This window comes from Chrysemys picta, chromosome 20, assembly GCF_011386835.1.
Source record: "Chrysemys picta bellii isolate R12L10 chromosome 20, ASM1138683v2, whole genome shotgun sequence".
Taxonomy (NCBI): Eukaryota; Metazoa; Chordata; order Testudines; family Emydidae; genus Chrysemys; species Chrysemys picta.
In genome coordinates this window covers 24461796-24477003 of record NC_088810.1, presented here as the reverse complement: position 1 = coordinate 24477003, position 15208 = coordinate 24461796, and the positions used below count along the sequence as shown (strand labels likewise).

Sequence of the window (15208 nt, the reverse complement as noted above, 5' to 3'; positions counted from 1 at the left end):
GCAATATTAAAAGCGCAGTTGTAAGACGGTCACAGGTACAAGAGAGACCCGGCCTGTCACAGGACACAGCTGTACATCACACAGAACGGCTGTTTGTAGAGATCCTGCTGCAGCATTAAGCTCTGTTTGAGCAGTGCAACACACAGCATTAAATCCTGGACACACAGAAAGTTAATGATTCTCTCGCCTTCTTGTGGAGGATGCAAAGTGAACAGTCACCTGAGCAACCCCAGCAGTGGCGAGGAAAAGGAATCAGGGTCTGAGTTTACCTGAGTATTTGAACTGCTCCGGTTTCCCATTCGGCTTGTGGGGCTGGGGAGGACCCCAGCCACCGTTGTTGCTTGCCCTGAAACGGCAGAAGGAACAGAGGACACGCGCGCTTTGTGACCTTCTCACCCACGACCCTACACTCGTAACGTGGAAGGAGGGTGATGTGAGAGGGAGCTCTGGGCGCTCAGCACCGCTGGGAAGATCAATAAATCAAGCCAGACACTCGCTCAGGGCCCTGGGGCAGTGCAACATGCCACACCCACGATTCACCCCTAGCTCCAGGGCCTCTCTCGCGCTCACTCACACGTGTGTGTTTCAAGCCTTCATGCCACCGAAATAACCTCGAAACAGGACCGTGGCCTAGATTCACAGAGCCCAAGGCCAGAAGGGACCACCGTGGTCATCACCTCAGTCCTCTGGCCTAGCACAGACCAGACATTAGAACTGCCCCAAAATAATTCCTAGAGCCGATCTTTTAGGAAACCGATGCTGTGACGTTTCCTGAGTTTGCAGCAGCCTGAAACAGGTGTGAACTGAGCTGTGCCTATGCCAGCGAAGGGCCGCACTGCCAGATTTAATTCCTGCTAAAGATTTTCTGGACCTGGGGATGCTGCTGCAGAACTGGGATCCACCTGGCCACGGGGCCCGATACAAGTCTGAGCTGGGGGCCGGAGCTTTGCGCTGGGAGGGCTGCCCCAGGGACAGGGTTGCCCAAGACCCTCCCCAAACGGAGTGGTGCCTGGGGTTGCAGCACCACAGAACCCCATGGGGCTCATTGCAATGCTGGGGGCGGGGGGCCAGGAGCTGGGAGGGGCATTTCCCAGCCAGGAGAGCCCCCAGCCCCAGCCTGACAGACACCGAGCCCCCCAGCTCCCCGCCAGCAGGAGCTCATCTCCCCCAGCTACTCACATGGTTCAGGGGTCACGGGGCCCAGCAACCTGCAAAGAGACCAGGAGAGACCCAGTGAGCGTCGGGGCTGAGGCGCGTCTGACCATGCTGCTCCCAAGGGAGGTGCCCGCAGAGCTGTGCCCACTGCAGACAGGTGTGTACCACCGGGCACCCCCACCACAGGGCCCCACCAGGGAGGGGCACCAGGGGCCTATGGGGGGGGGGCAATTTCCCTCCCGGGTCCCCCCAGAGGGGGACTATATAAGGGGGCCAGTTAGCCCCAGAAAGCCACAAAGGGGAAGGGGTGGGACGGTTCCCCGGGGGGCTCCGATAGGGAAGGTTTTAGGGGGGGGCTCAGCCCCGGCCCTGGCCGCAACCAGCCCCCGAGTCCCGGGCACCTATCGGGGCCCTGCAGCCCCGGTTTCGCCGCGCACCAGCTCCGCCCGCCGGGGCAGGGCCAAGCCGGCCCCATGGCCCGGCCCCGGGGTGCAAACCTGGCGGGCGGGATCAACCGCCCCCCCCGGGGAGCACGAGCCGGCCCCGCTCCGGAGCCCCTAGTACCCGGGTGCAAGCGGCGCTGCGAATTGCAATTAGTCCGGACATGTGGCGTTTGCCCGCGCTGCTTGCACGTTCACTGCCTGCGTGCAAAGCCGGCGGGGCGACCCCCCCAGTGCACCAGCTGCAGCCGTTGCGCGGGGGCCCCAGGGCTCCGCGCGCTGACTCGCAGTCGTGCCCGTTGGGCGCAGTGTGTAATGATCACCCGCGCGCGCAGAGGGTTCGCGCTGATTTACAAAGCGGGCCCGGCGGCAAAGCGCGCAGCGCACTGACCGCGCAGCGCGCGCGCCCCGACGCCGCTGGAAATCGCCCTGCTCCCTGCGCGGCAGGTTGCGCCCCCTCGCGGCGGGGGCAGCTCTCTGCAGGCCGGTCCCCCCTCCCCCCTGCGCCGCCCCCTCCGGATCTGGGCGGGGAGCCCGGGCAGCGCTGGCCGGCGGCCGCGGAGCTGCAGGGAGCGAGGCGCAGGAGACACGGAGCCGCCCCCGCTGCGCTGCGCCCCCGCAGACCCCCTCCAGGCCTCGGGGCGCCCAGCAGCGCTTCGTGGGGCCCCCGGGGCGGGGCGACGGACCTGGAGCGACCCCATCTGCCCCCCCGGCGAAGGAGGCTCCCCACCCCCCTTCTCCTGCAGGTGACATTGTCTCCCCCTCCCGCTGCACCCCCATGGGTTAAGGACCAGCCCTCCCCCACGAGTGACTCCCGCTCCCCACCTCTGCAATGGGGGCCCCCTTCCCCTGACTCTCCCCCCCACGCCGGGACTGTGATTTACCGGGGGCGGGGGGGAAGCAGGACCCCCCCTTCTCCCCACCCTCATCCCCTGCTGGCACGGAGCTCCCCCACGGGTGGGGCACGCGCCCTCCCCCCCGAGCCACCAGTGTCCGCTCCCCACCAAAGGTCACAGCCCCCTCCCCGGCATCTCCCAGCCATAGCCCGGCAGCCGGCAGCCCCCCCGCCCCATGGCGGCCAAGTGGTTCAGGGAGTTCCCCTCCAGTCTGAAGACGGCTTCGGAGCGGGCCAGGCCGGGCAGCGGGAGCTTGGGCAAGCTGGGCAGCGCCTCCCGGAAGCCCCTGGGCCCCGCCGAGCCGGGCCCCGGCCCCGTGCAGGGCAAAAACCGCAAGAACTCGGCGGCCGAGCTGGGGGGCTGCCGGGCGGCTCCGGGGCCCGGCAAGGATGGCGGCAGCAGGCTGTCCCGGGACAACCTGCAGGGGCTGATCCAGGCCGCCACGGGCAAGATGCGCAAGAACTCACGGGCGGAAGGCAGCCCCCAGGAGGGCGCCCCCAAGGGCCCTGGCTGCAGCACCTACATGAACCGGCTCATCAAGGTGGACGCCCATGAGAAGAATGGGAAAAGCTACCCCAGCGGTAGCCCAGCGCCCAGCCCGGCGCCGGAGGAGGACAAGGGCAAGACCCCTAAACAGGAGACGGTAAGGGGCCGTGGCCTAGCGGGTAGCGCCCAGGGCTGGCGCTCACGGGAGCTGTTGTGTGGGCTTGGGCAACTCACCCAGGGGCGTCTACACGGCAGCAAATGGCTGTTCTTAACTCGGGGTCAGCCCCCCGGGAAGACACGGCCGCTCCGCTTTTAACGGGCGTTAGCAGTGCGGGTTCGCCCGCAGGCCGCCCTCTGGGCTTTAACTCCCGCTGCTAACCCGCGGTCAGGACGCAGGGGCTGCGTACCCTGAGCCTGCCCTGTGCCTGGGAGGGGACAGTGCTGCCCTGCCGGATGGATGAAAACCCCGTTCGCTTCGGCCAAGTACTGGTGCCTCGAGGGAGCCAGCGCCCCCTGGGAGAGCGGCTGCCCCTGTGCTTGGCAGAGCTCTGGTGCGTGGCATTGGGCAGGTCACGTTCTCATTCCCTCTCCCCGGATCCTGGGAAATGAGGGACCCCAGAGCAGGAGGCGGCTTTCAATGCTGTGGGCTCAGCTGATTAGCCCGGCTCTGAGCCCTTTCCTAATTCCCTTGATCCCAACCTCGCTGTAATCGGCCAGAGGGAGAATAGGCGCTCTGTCCCCCTGCTAACTGATCCCACGCTGACCTCGTTAGTCCCTGCTGGCGGGGCTGCTCGTTATGAAAAGTCTGGTTGGAAGGACCCCGTTTGCTGGGAAGTGGGACACGCTGGGCTAGGGGCTGCGGTTTAGCTAAATAAAGCGCCTACGTCCTGGAATCGGAGAGCCCCTGTCAGCGCTGGCCTGAACCGTGGTCCCGACCTGCAGCTCTCCTGCTGCCCAGACAGAGGTGCCCATGGCTGGTCAGCCCTGACCCACAGACTCCCCCCCACAGCCCGTTGGCTTCTGCAGCCAATGGCCTCATTAATCCCCTACCCTCTGCCCCCGCTGGTACAAGAGCCTTCGCCTGGGCGCCCCCCACTGCCTGGAACCCACGCGGGTCTCAAATTCAGGGGGCTGCGGTGTGCTGGGCGCTGCACCGATGCAGAGGCCTTGTCTTCTCCAGGGACACTGCCGTGCTGCCACGATCCCCGTGGGCACAAGGCCATTGTGGTTGTCATGTGCGTTAGCAGGCTCCCCGCTAGCATCACCACGACCGGCCAGCATCTGTGACGGCTACAGGCTGCCTGGTCTGCCCTGGGAGCTCCCTGTGTGTTGGCTGCGGTGTCGTTGGGACGCATCGTGAGAGAGGGCTCATGGGTCTGAACAGGCAAAGTGTGGGAGGAGAAACTGAGGCAGAGAGGGGGGAAGGGACTTGCCCAAGGCTACCCAGCAGGGCAGGGGCAGGGCAGGGGATAGAAGCCAGGTCTAGGTTCTAGTCCAGGGCCCTCCCCACCAGGCCACACCACCTCGTCTCTCTGTCCCTACCAGCTTCTGATTCCGCTGGGATTATATTGTCTCCAACCGTGAAGCATTCCTGTCACCGTGCGTGTGAACACAGTCGTGTCGCACGGTTGTGCCAGCAGTACCAGTGGCAGTGAAGCAGGGCTTGGAGCTGGCAGGGGTGCTGCTGAGCTCTCTGGTTGAAGGTGTGGGGCGCTGTGGGGCCCAGCACCGCTGGAAACACGGGCCCTCCCACCCCATAACTGGGCGCGCTGGTGCTGTGGCCCTTAGGGGGCTTGTGGTTGTCCTGGCCAGCGTGTTGGGAACTCTTTGCCCCCCGCAGGTCATCATTCTGGAGGACTACGCCGACCCATACGACGCCAAGCACACCAAGGGCCAGCGGGAGGCGGAGCGGCTGGGGGAGAACGACGGGTACATGGAGCCCTACGACGCGCAGCAGATGATAACGGGTGCGTGGCCGGGGATCCCGGCGGGGCTGGCGAATGCCAATTTGACCCCGGGAAAAGGGAAACTCGGGGCGGGACGGGTCAATGTTGAAATTGGATATTTAAATCTGCCCCCTGCCGAATGGGGGAGGCTCATTCAAGTGGCATGAGGTTCTCTGCAGGGGGGATATTTGCAGATGTTAAAGACCCACCCCTGAAGCCGTGGAGCTGGGTACAATGTGGGATTGCTCCAGGCTGGGCAGACTCCATCCCTGCAGCAGCCCTGTGGAAACGAAACCGAGCTGGAGCAGGAAGCCGGCTCTTCTGTTTCCTGTTGCTCTGCGGGGAGAGATAAGGAGTCCAGCGGGCTCTGGCCAGGGCCTGACCCGGGGGCCGATGGACTCTGACCTCCGCTCACGTCCCTCAGTGAAGGGAAGTGAAACGAGCAGCCCCCGGGGCGGAGAAGAGGGGAACGAAACGGGGAATCCCTCGCGATGGGCCCGATCCTGGCGTTCAGAGCTCCCATCGTACCTGGAGGCCTTGGCCTTGGCCAAGGGGGGGCAGGCTCAGAGCTGTGTCCGCCTGGACCTGGGCCGGTTCGGTTCCCTCCCCGCTCTCGCCTGTGTTACTAGGCCGGCCGGCTCGGCTCCGCTGCACAAACGCCTGGCCAGCGACAGCCCCAGCGCGCGCCGGGCTCCTTCCCCATCCGGTGAGCTGGCTGGCTCCTGCCTTTGCCCTGTGCCGGCCCACCGGGGCTGGGAGCTCTTCGTTCCCAGTGCTCCCTGGGGGTGGGGGCCTGTCTCTGCCTTCGGTCGCTGACCTGGGGGGCGGCTGGGGCCTGTCTCAGGGGAGGCTTGGAGCGTCGCATGTGGACTCCCAGGGACTGCAAAGCTCGCACGGCGTGAGTGCACGAAGGAGCTTTGAATTCCCCGGGCTACTGCTAACGCCCATGGAAGACCCGATTGGTGCCTGGCTGTGGGTCAGGTCTGGGGTAGTCAGGGGACACTGGTGTATTTGCGAAGTGACTAGCACAGCAAAGGGGTGTGTCCGCCCCCGCCCCCCCCAGCTGGCATGCTGGGCACGTGGCAACTCGCACTGCAGTACCTCTGGGGCAGGGTGCGGGTGGTAATCGGTGCCCGTGAGTCCGCTCTGCTGGGTGGGCGACGCCTTGGGGATAAGGGGGGGTGACCTGCAGGGGGGAGCAGAGTTAGGTACCCGGGGCTGTTTGCGGCTGGAGCCTTCGAGTCCGTCCTGATCGCTGCCGGGTTCCCTGCCCCGATTCTGGGCCCACACCCGAGTCTCGCCCCAGTCGGTGGGGCTGGAGCAAGTGCGTAGGGACTCTGTCAGTCGGGGGCTTGGCGCCGTCCCAAACCCAGGGTGTGTCCATCTGGAGAGTCCAGGCCTGGAGAGCTGCAGCTTCCACTGGTCAAATTGCAGGGCTTCAGCAGAGCCAGGGTGCCCCGGGCTGGGCCAGAGGAGGGGCTGTGAGTCGGGAGTGAGGGGCACTGGCAGAGCTGGGTGGGGTGCCCCGGGCTGGGCCAGAGGAGGGGCTGTGGGTCGGGAGTGAGGGGCACTGGCAGAGCTGGGTGGGGTGCCCCGTGCTGGGCTAGCAGGAGCTGTTGGTTGGGAGTGAGGGGCACTGGGAGAGCTGGGTGGGGTGCCCCGGGCTGGGCCAGAGGAGGGGCTGTGGGTTGGGAGTGAGGGGCACTGGCAGAGCTGGGTGGGGTGCCCCGGGCTGGGCCAGAGGAGGGGCTGTGGGTTGGGAGTGAGGGGCACTGGCAGAGCTGGGTGGGGTGCCCCAGGCTGGGCCAGAGGAGGGGCTGCGGGTCGGGAGTGAGGGGCACTGGCAGAGCTGGGTGGGGTGCCCCGTGCTGGGCTAGCAGGAGCTGTGGGTCGGGAGTGAGGGGCACTGGCAGAGCTGGGTGGGGTGCCCCGTGCTGGGCTAGCAGGACCTGTGGGTCGGGAGTGAGGGGCACTGGCAGAGCTGGGTGGGGTGCCCCGGGCTGGGCCAGAGGAGGGGCTGTGGGTTGGGAGTGAGGGGCACTGGCAGAGCTGGATGGGGTGCCCCGGGCTGGGCCAGAGGAGGGGCTGTGGGTTGGGAGTGAGGGGCACTGGCAGAGCTGGGTGGGGTGCCCCGGGCTGGGCCAGAGGAGGGGCTGTGGGTTGGGAGTGAGGGGCACTGGCAGAGCTGGGTGGGGTGCCCCGGGCTGGGCCAGAGGAGGGGCTGCGGGTCGGGAGTGAGGGGCACTGGCAGAGCTGGGTGGGGTGCCCCGTGCTGGGCCAGAGGAGTGGCTGTGGGTTGGGAGTGAGGGGCACTGGCAGAGCTGGGTGGGGTGCCCCGGGCTGGGCCAGAGGAGGGGCTGTGGGTTGGGAGTGAGGGCCACTGGCAGAGCTGGGTGGGGTGCCCCGGGCTGGGCCAGAGGAGGGGCTGTGGGTCAGGTTGGAGGGGTGCTGGCAGAGCCGCTGCGTGAGCTGTCTCAGCACGTCTCACGCTTTCACCTCCGAGGTTCCCCCGGGCGTCTCTGTGGGCAGCGTGCTGAGGGTGGTAGCTCTCCCGGCCTGTCCAAGGGGCAGCAGCGGGGGCACGGGGAATATCTGGGAGCTCTGCGGTTCCCTCGAGCCCAGGGAATCGCGGTAATTTACAGCCAAGCCCCCGAGCAGCAACTTTCTCCCGCTGCCCTTTGAAAAACCAGCAGAGCCGCCCCAAGTCAGTGCCGCGCTGCGCTGGGCCCCGGCTCGCCCCGGCCAAGCAGCTGGGCGGAATAACAGGAAACGAGTGGAGCGGAAGCTGGAAATGAAAGATTTGCTGCTGGCTGATGGGTTTTTTCCATGCAGGGCACTTTGTCAGGCCTGGGGCGTCGGGGTTCGCGGCGGACGGAGAAGGGTTGGGGGGCGGGCGGGGCGGGTGGTTTTATTTGATGGCTCGGCTGTGCCCGCGTGGGCCCCGGCCGCAGGGTGGGCTCCTGTTTGGTAGGCGCTGGGCAGGGTCCCCTGCCCCACGCTGCCCACAGCGGGTTCACATGCCTGCCCCTCCCGGATGAGGGAGTTCGGCCCTGGGCCCCCTTCTCGCCGGGGAGCAGCTCAGCTCCGTGACTTGGGGGATAAGGGTCCCCGGTGCTGAGTGTGAACATAGGAGGGGGGCCCGTGATGGGGGGCCCGGGGCGAGTCCCCAGCCCCTGGCCAGCTGCATGCATGTCCCCGAGCATGATCCCAGCCCTGCTTCGCTGCGCCCGCTGGCCTGCCCCGGCGCAGTGGGCTCCTATCGGACAGCCAGGGCGTAGCTTCCTGCCTGCGTTTCCTCCGGGAGCCCGTCCCGCACGTCCCACTCCATTCTCCCAGCAGGAAGGATCCCTTTGCAGCTCCAGGATTGTTTCTGTTCCCGCGGCGCCTTGGGGAGGGGCAGAGAGACCCCAGTCCTACCCTGGCACTCATCGGTACCCCAGTGCTGAGCCCTGGGGGGACACGCCCTCTTCCCAGCCCCCACGGCTAGGACTTGTCCTTCCCAGCCCCATAGCATTCAGGGACAGCACCTCGCCCTCCCAGCTCCATGTGCCGATGTCCCACAAAGCAGCGTCAATCCCCTGCCCCCTGGAGCTTGGCTTTGCAGAGCCGGGGTGTTCCCAGGACCAGCTTGGGTCAGCCCTTGAGTACTGGCCTGGCCAGCGCCTGCGGGAGCCCGTGGGAGTCTCCCAGGGCGGGGCGTGTTGGATTGAGCCCCTGACATTGCAGGTTCCAGGGTGTTCACCCCCACCTTTGGGTCTGGGGGTCACCTGGGCATTATTATGGGGCGGGGGGGGCAGGCCCCCCTTGCTGCCCTCTCCCCCCGCTCTGCTTGCAGGGCTCTGGGGGGCTGCCTGACTCTGGTTCTCCCCTGGCCTTTCAGAAATCCGCAGGCGGGGCTCCAAGGACCCGCTGGTCAAAAGCCATCTGCTGCTGGACGGGCCCGGGGAGCCGGGGGGAGGGCGTCCCCCGGCCGGACGCGGCACCCAAGCGGCAGGGCTCCAAGGAGCAGCTGGGGAAGGCCCCGCCGCAGCTCTATGACACCCCCTATGAGCCCGGGGAGGCGCCGGCCAGCACCCTGCAGGACAGGAGGGCGCGGGTGGTGGACAGCCGGCTCCCGGAGAACGACGAGCGCCCTGCCGCGGAGTACGAGCAGCCCTGGGAGTGGAAGAAGGAGCAGATAGTGAAGGCTCTGTCAGGTAGGGGTGGGGCTGTGGGGCACTGGCCAGCGGGGGGCGGGGGGGAGAAGGCGCTGGCTGGTGGGGGTACTGGGGACTCTGGGGCGGGCGGGGCGGTGGGCCTGCAGATGACAGAGGCATATGGCCTCCATATGCCTGGAGCCTGCTCTCAGGGCTGCAGGGGAGCAGCCGTGGGGTCGCTCTGGTTTCCCGCGTGGGCCCCAGGCTGCCATGGGGGAGCTGCCCCACTCTCCTGCTAGCAGAGGCCAGGGACTGGCTCTCTTAGCAATACGCCAGGGTGTCCGTCCACGCCATGCGGTTGCCCGTGTCCAGTGGGCAGCGCCCTCCCCCTGGCAGGGGCCCCGGGGCCCGTCCTTGGGGGTGAGGAGGGGATCTGGGCTCCCGAGCTGCTGGAGAGAATCTGGGCTGGGGAAGCCCGGGAGCTGAGGTAGGGCGAGCACGAGGGAGAGGAGCGTGGCCCGTTCAGGCTGGGTCAAGGTGGGGAGAGTCGGGCACTTCTCCCCATTGCCGATCGGCGAACGGAGCCCTTCCTTCCAGTCCAGTTTGAGGGAGCAGAGCGGCGGCGGGCGCCCCCAAGGACGAGGCGCTGCGGCAGCACCATCGCCAGAAGAGCTGGACTCCCCAAGACCCTGAAGCCGACGCTCCCAGACCACGGCGAGGGGCGAGCGAGTGGACCCAGCCCTGGCGCTGGAGAAGCAGCCGTAAGCCCCGCCCCCCCTCTCCTGCCCAGCCCCACGCCTGCCCCCCTCCTGCCCACCCTCTTGCCCGACCCCCCCTCCCCTGCCCAGCCCTGCATCCCAGGAGCTTCCCAAACAAAACGAGCTGCATTGTGACTTTGGTTCGCCCGTTGCCCCTTCCCACCAGCCTGTCCCTCCCGAGGGGCGTCGGGGTGTCCCTCGTCTCGACCCCTCTGCCCCAGGCTCTCCCCGCTTGCTTGGGGAAATCAATTTTTCTCTCCTCCCCCTGCCTCCAAATCTTGGCTTTGGAACAAGGAAGCGGAGGGAGCTGAGCGGTGGCTCTGGGCCAGCCCCAGGGTTGGGATTCCAGTGGGATCCGCAGTTCGCTGGGCCCTCTCCTGGCCCCGTCTCCTCCCATCCCAGGAGCTCCAGCCACTTCCTAAGGCTAATGAGATTATCAGCCTCCGATGGCCTGGACACCCAGCCCTTAAATGCATCCCGCCCCCCAGGGCCCAGCCCTGCTTCCGAGACATGCTGGGCAAAGCAGGTGCCTTTTACTAACGTGAGAGGAAAGATGGAGCCTGTGCCCTGCCATGCACCTCCAGAGCTAACCGCCCCCCCTCCAACCAGCACATGAGGGGTCCCTGTAACCCCACAGAGCCAGGACTCGGGCCCTGCAGGACATGCTCAGAAACCCAGCCCGTTCTCTGCTCCTCACAGCTGGTACCATGGAGCCATCACCCGGGCCGAGGCCGAGAGCCGGTTGCAGCCCTGCAAAGAGGCCGGTTACCTGGTGCGGACCAGCGAGACGGGGAATGGCAAATACTCCATCGCGCTCAAGTAAGTAGGGGCGACGTTTGCCTGCAGGGGGCAGGCGCAGCAGAGATCAGGGCCCCAACCTCGGGGGGCATTGGATGGGGCTGGCTGGGGGATACGGCTCCCCTGTGGCCAGGAGGTTCTCAGCTGGCAGGGCAGAGGTTGGGATCCATCGAAATGGGATAAAACGTGGGGGGGCGACACCCCTGGGGCGGTCGGTGTCCCGGGGCATAACGGGCCACCTTGCACTGGCCACTACTAGACCCCACACCCCTCCCTGGGCCACAGATAGAACCCAGGAGTCCTGGCTCCCAGCTCTAAGCACTGCACCCCACTCCCTTCCCAGGTAGAGAACCCAGGAGTCCTGGCTCCCAGCCCCTCACTGGACCCCACTCCCCCTCCCTGAGCCGGAAATAGGACCCAGGCATTCTGGGAGGGCTCTGTGGGAAGCACAGGCCTGTGGGGCTGCCTTACAGAAACACCTTTCCTGGGCTGAAGGGTCTCTGGAGAGCAGCCTGACCCCCCTTGGATTCCAGGCCTTGTGGGCGTGGAGCACTGTGGGAAGCCCCCGTGCCAGGCATGGGGCATAGGCCCCACGCCCCCCTCGGCCTCCCTGTTGCTGGCTGTGTCCTGGGAGGCGCGGCCCCGAGGGCCGGCCCGGGTCGCGGCAGTGCCCGGCCCCTGGCTCTCTGGCGCAGCGCTGGAGGATCGTTGTCGGCAGTGCTGGCGGCGTTTCCTTCCTGAGGAAGTGGAGCCCCTGGAGCCGAAACAATCGGAGCAGGGAAGGGAACAAACAGGGGCTGGGCTGGTGACGAGGCGACCGTGGGGCCGGAATGGCCCTGGGCAGCCCCTAGCCGGGCCCAGCCCAGGGAAACGGGGAACGTACCCAGGGACTCGCCAGCGCCTCGTGCGGCTGCTCCCGTCACGCCTGGCGGGGACGATGGTGTCGCTCTGGCCTGGGAAGCGGTGGGGCAGGCAGCAGAGAGCCAGGCCCTGGCAGCAGGGCTAGCAGGCAGAGCCTGGAGGTGGTGGTGCCCAGGGCTGTATCCCGGGAAACACCCCCTGCCCCCAGGGCAGCACACTGGACAAGGAGCCGGCCTGTAGCTCTGCACCCAGCAGTTCCCGTTGGGTCTGATCCATGGAGAAGTTTCCCTCTGGAGCCAGTCACTGCTGCTCTGGGGTCACCCTTCAGTCCCCAGTGTGGGGGGAGCAGGGCACTTGGAGCCAGGACTCCTGGGTTCTATTTACAACTCTGGGAGGGGCCTGGTGGTCAGGAGCCAAGACTCCCCCTGGGTTTTCTTCCTGGCTCCGGAGGGGGAGTGAATTCAAGTGCTTGGGAGCCAGGACTCCTGGGTCGGCCACTAACTTGCTGAGGCCGAGCCTCACCGTGCCTCAGTTTCCCCTCTGCACAGTGGGGATAATGAAGCTGCTCGGGCCTTGCGAGGTTTCATACGTGAGGCGCCAGAGCAAGGACTAAGGTCAGTGCTGGCTGTAGCACGTGGGGCCCAGGGAGCCCCCCCGCGGTCACTCCCCAGCACATCTGATCTCCTCCCCCCCACCCCACCCCCCCATGGCTTTGCTGCAGGACCAGTCAGGGATGCGTCCACATCATCGTGGCCCAGACCAAGGACAACAAGTACACACTGAGCCAGACCAGCGGGGTCTTCGGCAGCGTCCCCGAAGTGGTGCATCACTACTCCACAGAGAAGCTGCCCTTCAAAGGGGCGGAGCACATGACCCTGCTGCACCCCGTGCACAGCAAGCTGCATTAGCGCGGCCGTGCCCAGCCAGCTGCCTGGGGCTTCGCCACGGACTTCGGGGCAGCCAGAGGGCCGGGCGGGCTCGTGCGTGGAGCCAGGTGCATCGCGGGAGCGGCAAGCGCTCCGGGGCCCACCCTGGGCAGAGTCAAAGACCCCGCTCCCCAGCATGTCTGATCTCGTTCCAGCCAGGGCCTGGTCGCTGTCTGCAGGACGGCGCCCCCGTTGCCTAGCAGGGGCTGCAGTCTGGGAACGCTCTGCCCCACGGAGAGCCCCCTGGGCCCTGCACAGAGCCGGAGCTGCCAGGCTTTGGTGTCAGTATAAAGGGATGTTGGGATTGCCGAAGCGGATCGTCCCGCAGGCCGGCTGGCCCGCTAGCCTGTCTCCCAATGGCCTGCTCCGGGGGGGTGACCCTGCGCTGCCTGGGACTTTGTCAGCGTGACCCTGGGCAGCAATGGGCATGGTGCCGAGCAGCTGCTCCTGGTCCCAATCCCCTTCAAGGCCTGGCACAGGCCAGAGCTCCTCCCCCGCTGGCTCCTGGCCACTGTCTGGGAGGGTGACGTCCCCTTTGGCTTCCTGGGGTCTCTGATGGTTGTGGGCAGCTGGGGCCCGGCTCCACTGGCACCCTGGGCAGCCGTTCTGCTTCCCTGAGTCTCCCGCACCCCGGGAGGCCCCTTTACCCCCCTGCTTTCTGTCCAGCGCAAGATGTTTGACTGGACCGCACGGTGTCTCCCTGCTGGGAGCATCCTTGTGACCCTCCGCTGCAAGGTCATTCCCCCTCCAAGCCTTCTCTCCCCTCCAGTCTTCCCCGCCCCTGGCGTAGCCCAAAGCCAGGGCCAAACGCCTGCAGCCGGCGCTGTCCAATACTGAGTCTGCAGCCGACTGCCCCGTGGGTTACGTGATCTCCCCAGCGAATTCTCAGCTTCCCCAGGTGGGCAGTAGGCTTGGCAGGCTGGTTGGACCACCTCAGCATAGGGGCAGGATGCGTGTGACAAATGGGAAAGGGATCCGCTGCTGTTCCCAATTGCCACCTTGGCTTCCTCTTCGCCCGGCCCGAAACGCTGCTGTTCTGGCCCAGGCCTGTGGGGTGAGTGACGGCCCTCGTGGCGGGGACCCAGGCCGTGAAAGCCAGCGAGCCAGGAGCTGGCTGGATAGGAGCCTGGCGGTAGGAGTGGAGGGCAGCCTCTGTGTTCGGGTAGTGCAAGACACACACCCTGGCAAGTGGTAATGGCCAGGCCCCCGCCCGGCAGTTGGTAATGGTCCCCCCCCGGCAGGTCTTGCACTAGGTCGCGGGAAGGGCATTTTTCTGAGATGCTTTCACGTCCCCATAGGGTAATTAGATGGGCCGAGTCCCGGCTTCGAATGACGTCACTCCCATTCAGCCTGGGGCTCTTCACATGCCCTCTGCGGGGAAGTCCCCTACGGTTTTCCTCCGGGAGCAGCATTTGACAGAGGGGGCGTTCCGGGGTGCCCCTTGGGCCCGTTCCCAGGGGCCTGTGCCCTGCCCGTACTGCTGACAGTGCCTGAACGAGGACTTGCCTGATGGAAGGGGGGCACACGGCGTTACGTACTCTGTAAGCCTAGCCGCTTGCCTGCCTGCTCCAGTGGGGCCTGACTGAGGGGCAGCAGGACCCGCACTCTGGCTTTCTCCCTGTAACGGGGCCTGGTCCCGGAGCCACAAGCCCCAAGTCGGTTCCAGTCGTTTCAGGTGCTGCCCCCCGGGAACAGGAGTAAACCCCTGGGAGCTGGCGCTGCCGCCGTCCGGCACTGGGCTTCGTTCTGCCAGGCCTTGCTTCAGCAAAGCCCCCCGGCTGGTCGGGGCTCAGGTTAGCACCTGCTTTGCTGACTTGGTGCCTGGCAGGGGATGCAAACTGCCAGCAGAGCCCCCAATCCCCCGGCGGCCGCCCCCTCCCCACTGCTCTGCCCCCTACACAGAGCCAGGGGCTCCCCCGTCACCCCTGCACCCTGGGGTGGGCAGAGACCAGAAAGGGGCCAATTAGTGCTTGGGTCAACACTGCCACCGTGTGGCGAGGACTCTGCAGTACAGGGTGGGACCAGGCAAGGAAGGAAAATGTTCCCCTTAGTTGCATGTCCTGAGGAGTTCCCAGGCAGGTTCTCCCTGCTGGAGCGTGGCCGGAGACACAGGCCGGCCAGCTGTGGTCGCTCCAGGCTGAGGCTCTGTCCTCAATGCGGAGTTAGCTCCGCTCCATTTACCCTGTGCCAGCCACCTCCGGGCAACGCACCAACACCCTCGCGTGCGGGGGGGTGGGTGGGGGGACATGTGCATTAGCTCTGCCAAGAGGACAAGCCCTAAGTGCCTTTGCCCCTCTGACGGAATCGAATCCCCTTCCCCAAGCGAGCCAGGGGAGTCCAGTTAGCATGTGCATGCAGCTCGCGTGCCTCCCAGGCAGGGCCAGCTCCAGGGTTTGGGCCACCCCAAGCAGCCAAAAAAAAAAAAAAAAAGGCTGCGATCTGCGGCGGCAATTCGGCGGAAGGTCCTTCGCTCCAACCGGCAGTGTGGGACCGTCCACCGAATAGCTGGACCTGCCGCCCCTCTCCGGAGCGGCCGCCCCAAGCACCTGCTTGCCAAGCTGGTGCTGGAGCCAGCCCTGCTCCCGGGAAGCGGCCAGCTGGACCAAAGCTCTCGGAGACGCTCCTGGGTTGGGCAAGAGACGGGCAGAGCATCCCGGCAGGTCGTCATGCTTTCTTTGGGTCGGCTGTTAGCACAGCTGTGCCCCATGGGGCTGCATAGCCAGTGTTAGACCTTTGATCTTTGGAGACGGTGTCTTTAACCAGCTGCTTGTCTGTATTCATTGTTTTTAAAGTATTTATGATGTTG

General features: G+C 66.2%; 2 protein-coding genes across 8 annotated transcripts in view; one reads left to right on the top strand and one right to left on the bottom strand.

The window, feature by feature from the left end:
- The window catches only part of TDRD10 (tudor domain containing 10), a 19134-nt gene extending 13416 nt beyond the window's left edge, over positions 1 to 5718 (bottom strand). The window contains exons 1-4 of one of the 7 annotated variants that reach the window (XM_065574366.1): positions 5452 to 5718; positions 5133 to 5259; positions 1180 to 1208; positions 270 to 346 (exon numbers count right to left, since the gene is read on the bottom strand). In XM_065574366.1, coding sequence (XP_065430438.1) covers positions 270 to 346; positions 1180 to 1181 — 79 coding nt within the window. In that variant the 5' untranslated portion in view covers positions 1182 to 1208; positions 5133 to 5259; positions 5452 to 5718. Of the gene's footprint in view, positions 1 to 269; positions 347 to 1179; positions 1209 to 1652; positions 2082 to 3211; positions 3363 to 5132; positions 5260 to 5451 lie in introns of those variants that run through there. The other 6 variants (XM_024108562.3, XM_042843141.2, XM_042843140.2 and 3 more) reach the window with 6 other exon arrangements.
- On the top strand, positions 2524 to 15208 carry SHE (Src homology 2 domain containing E). The gene is given in 10 exon segments (XM_005280576.4): positions 2524 to 3134; positions 4818 to 4944; positions 8804 to 8874; positions 8876 to 9119; positions 9657 to 9679; positions 9682 to 9738; positions 9740 to 9778; positions 9780 to 9820; positions 10517 to 10636; positions 12198 to 15208. Coding segments are annotated over 10 exon segments (1377 nt in total). The 5' UTR covers positions 2524 to 2666; the 3' UTR covers positions 12385 to 15208.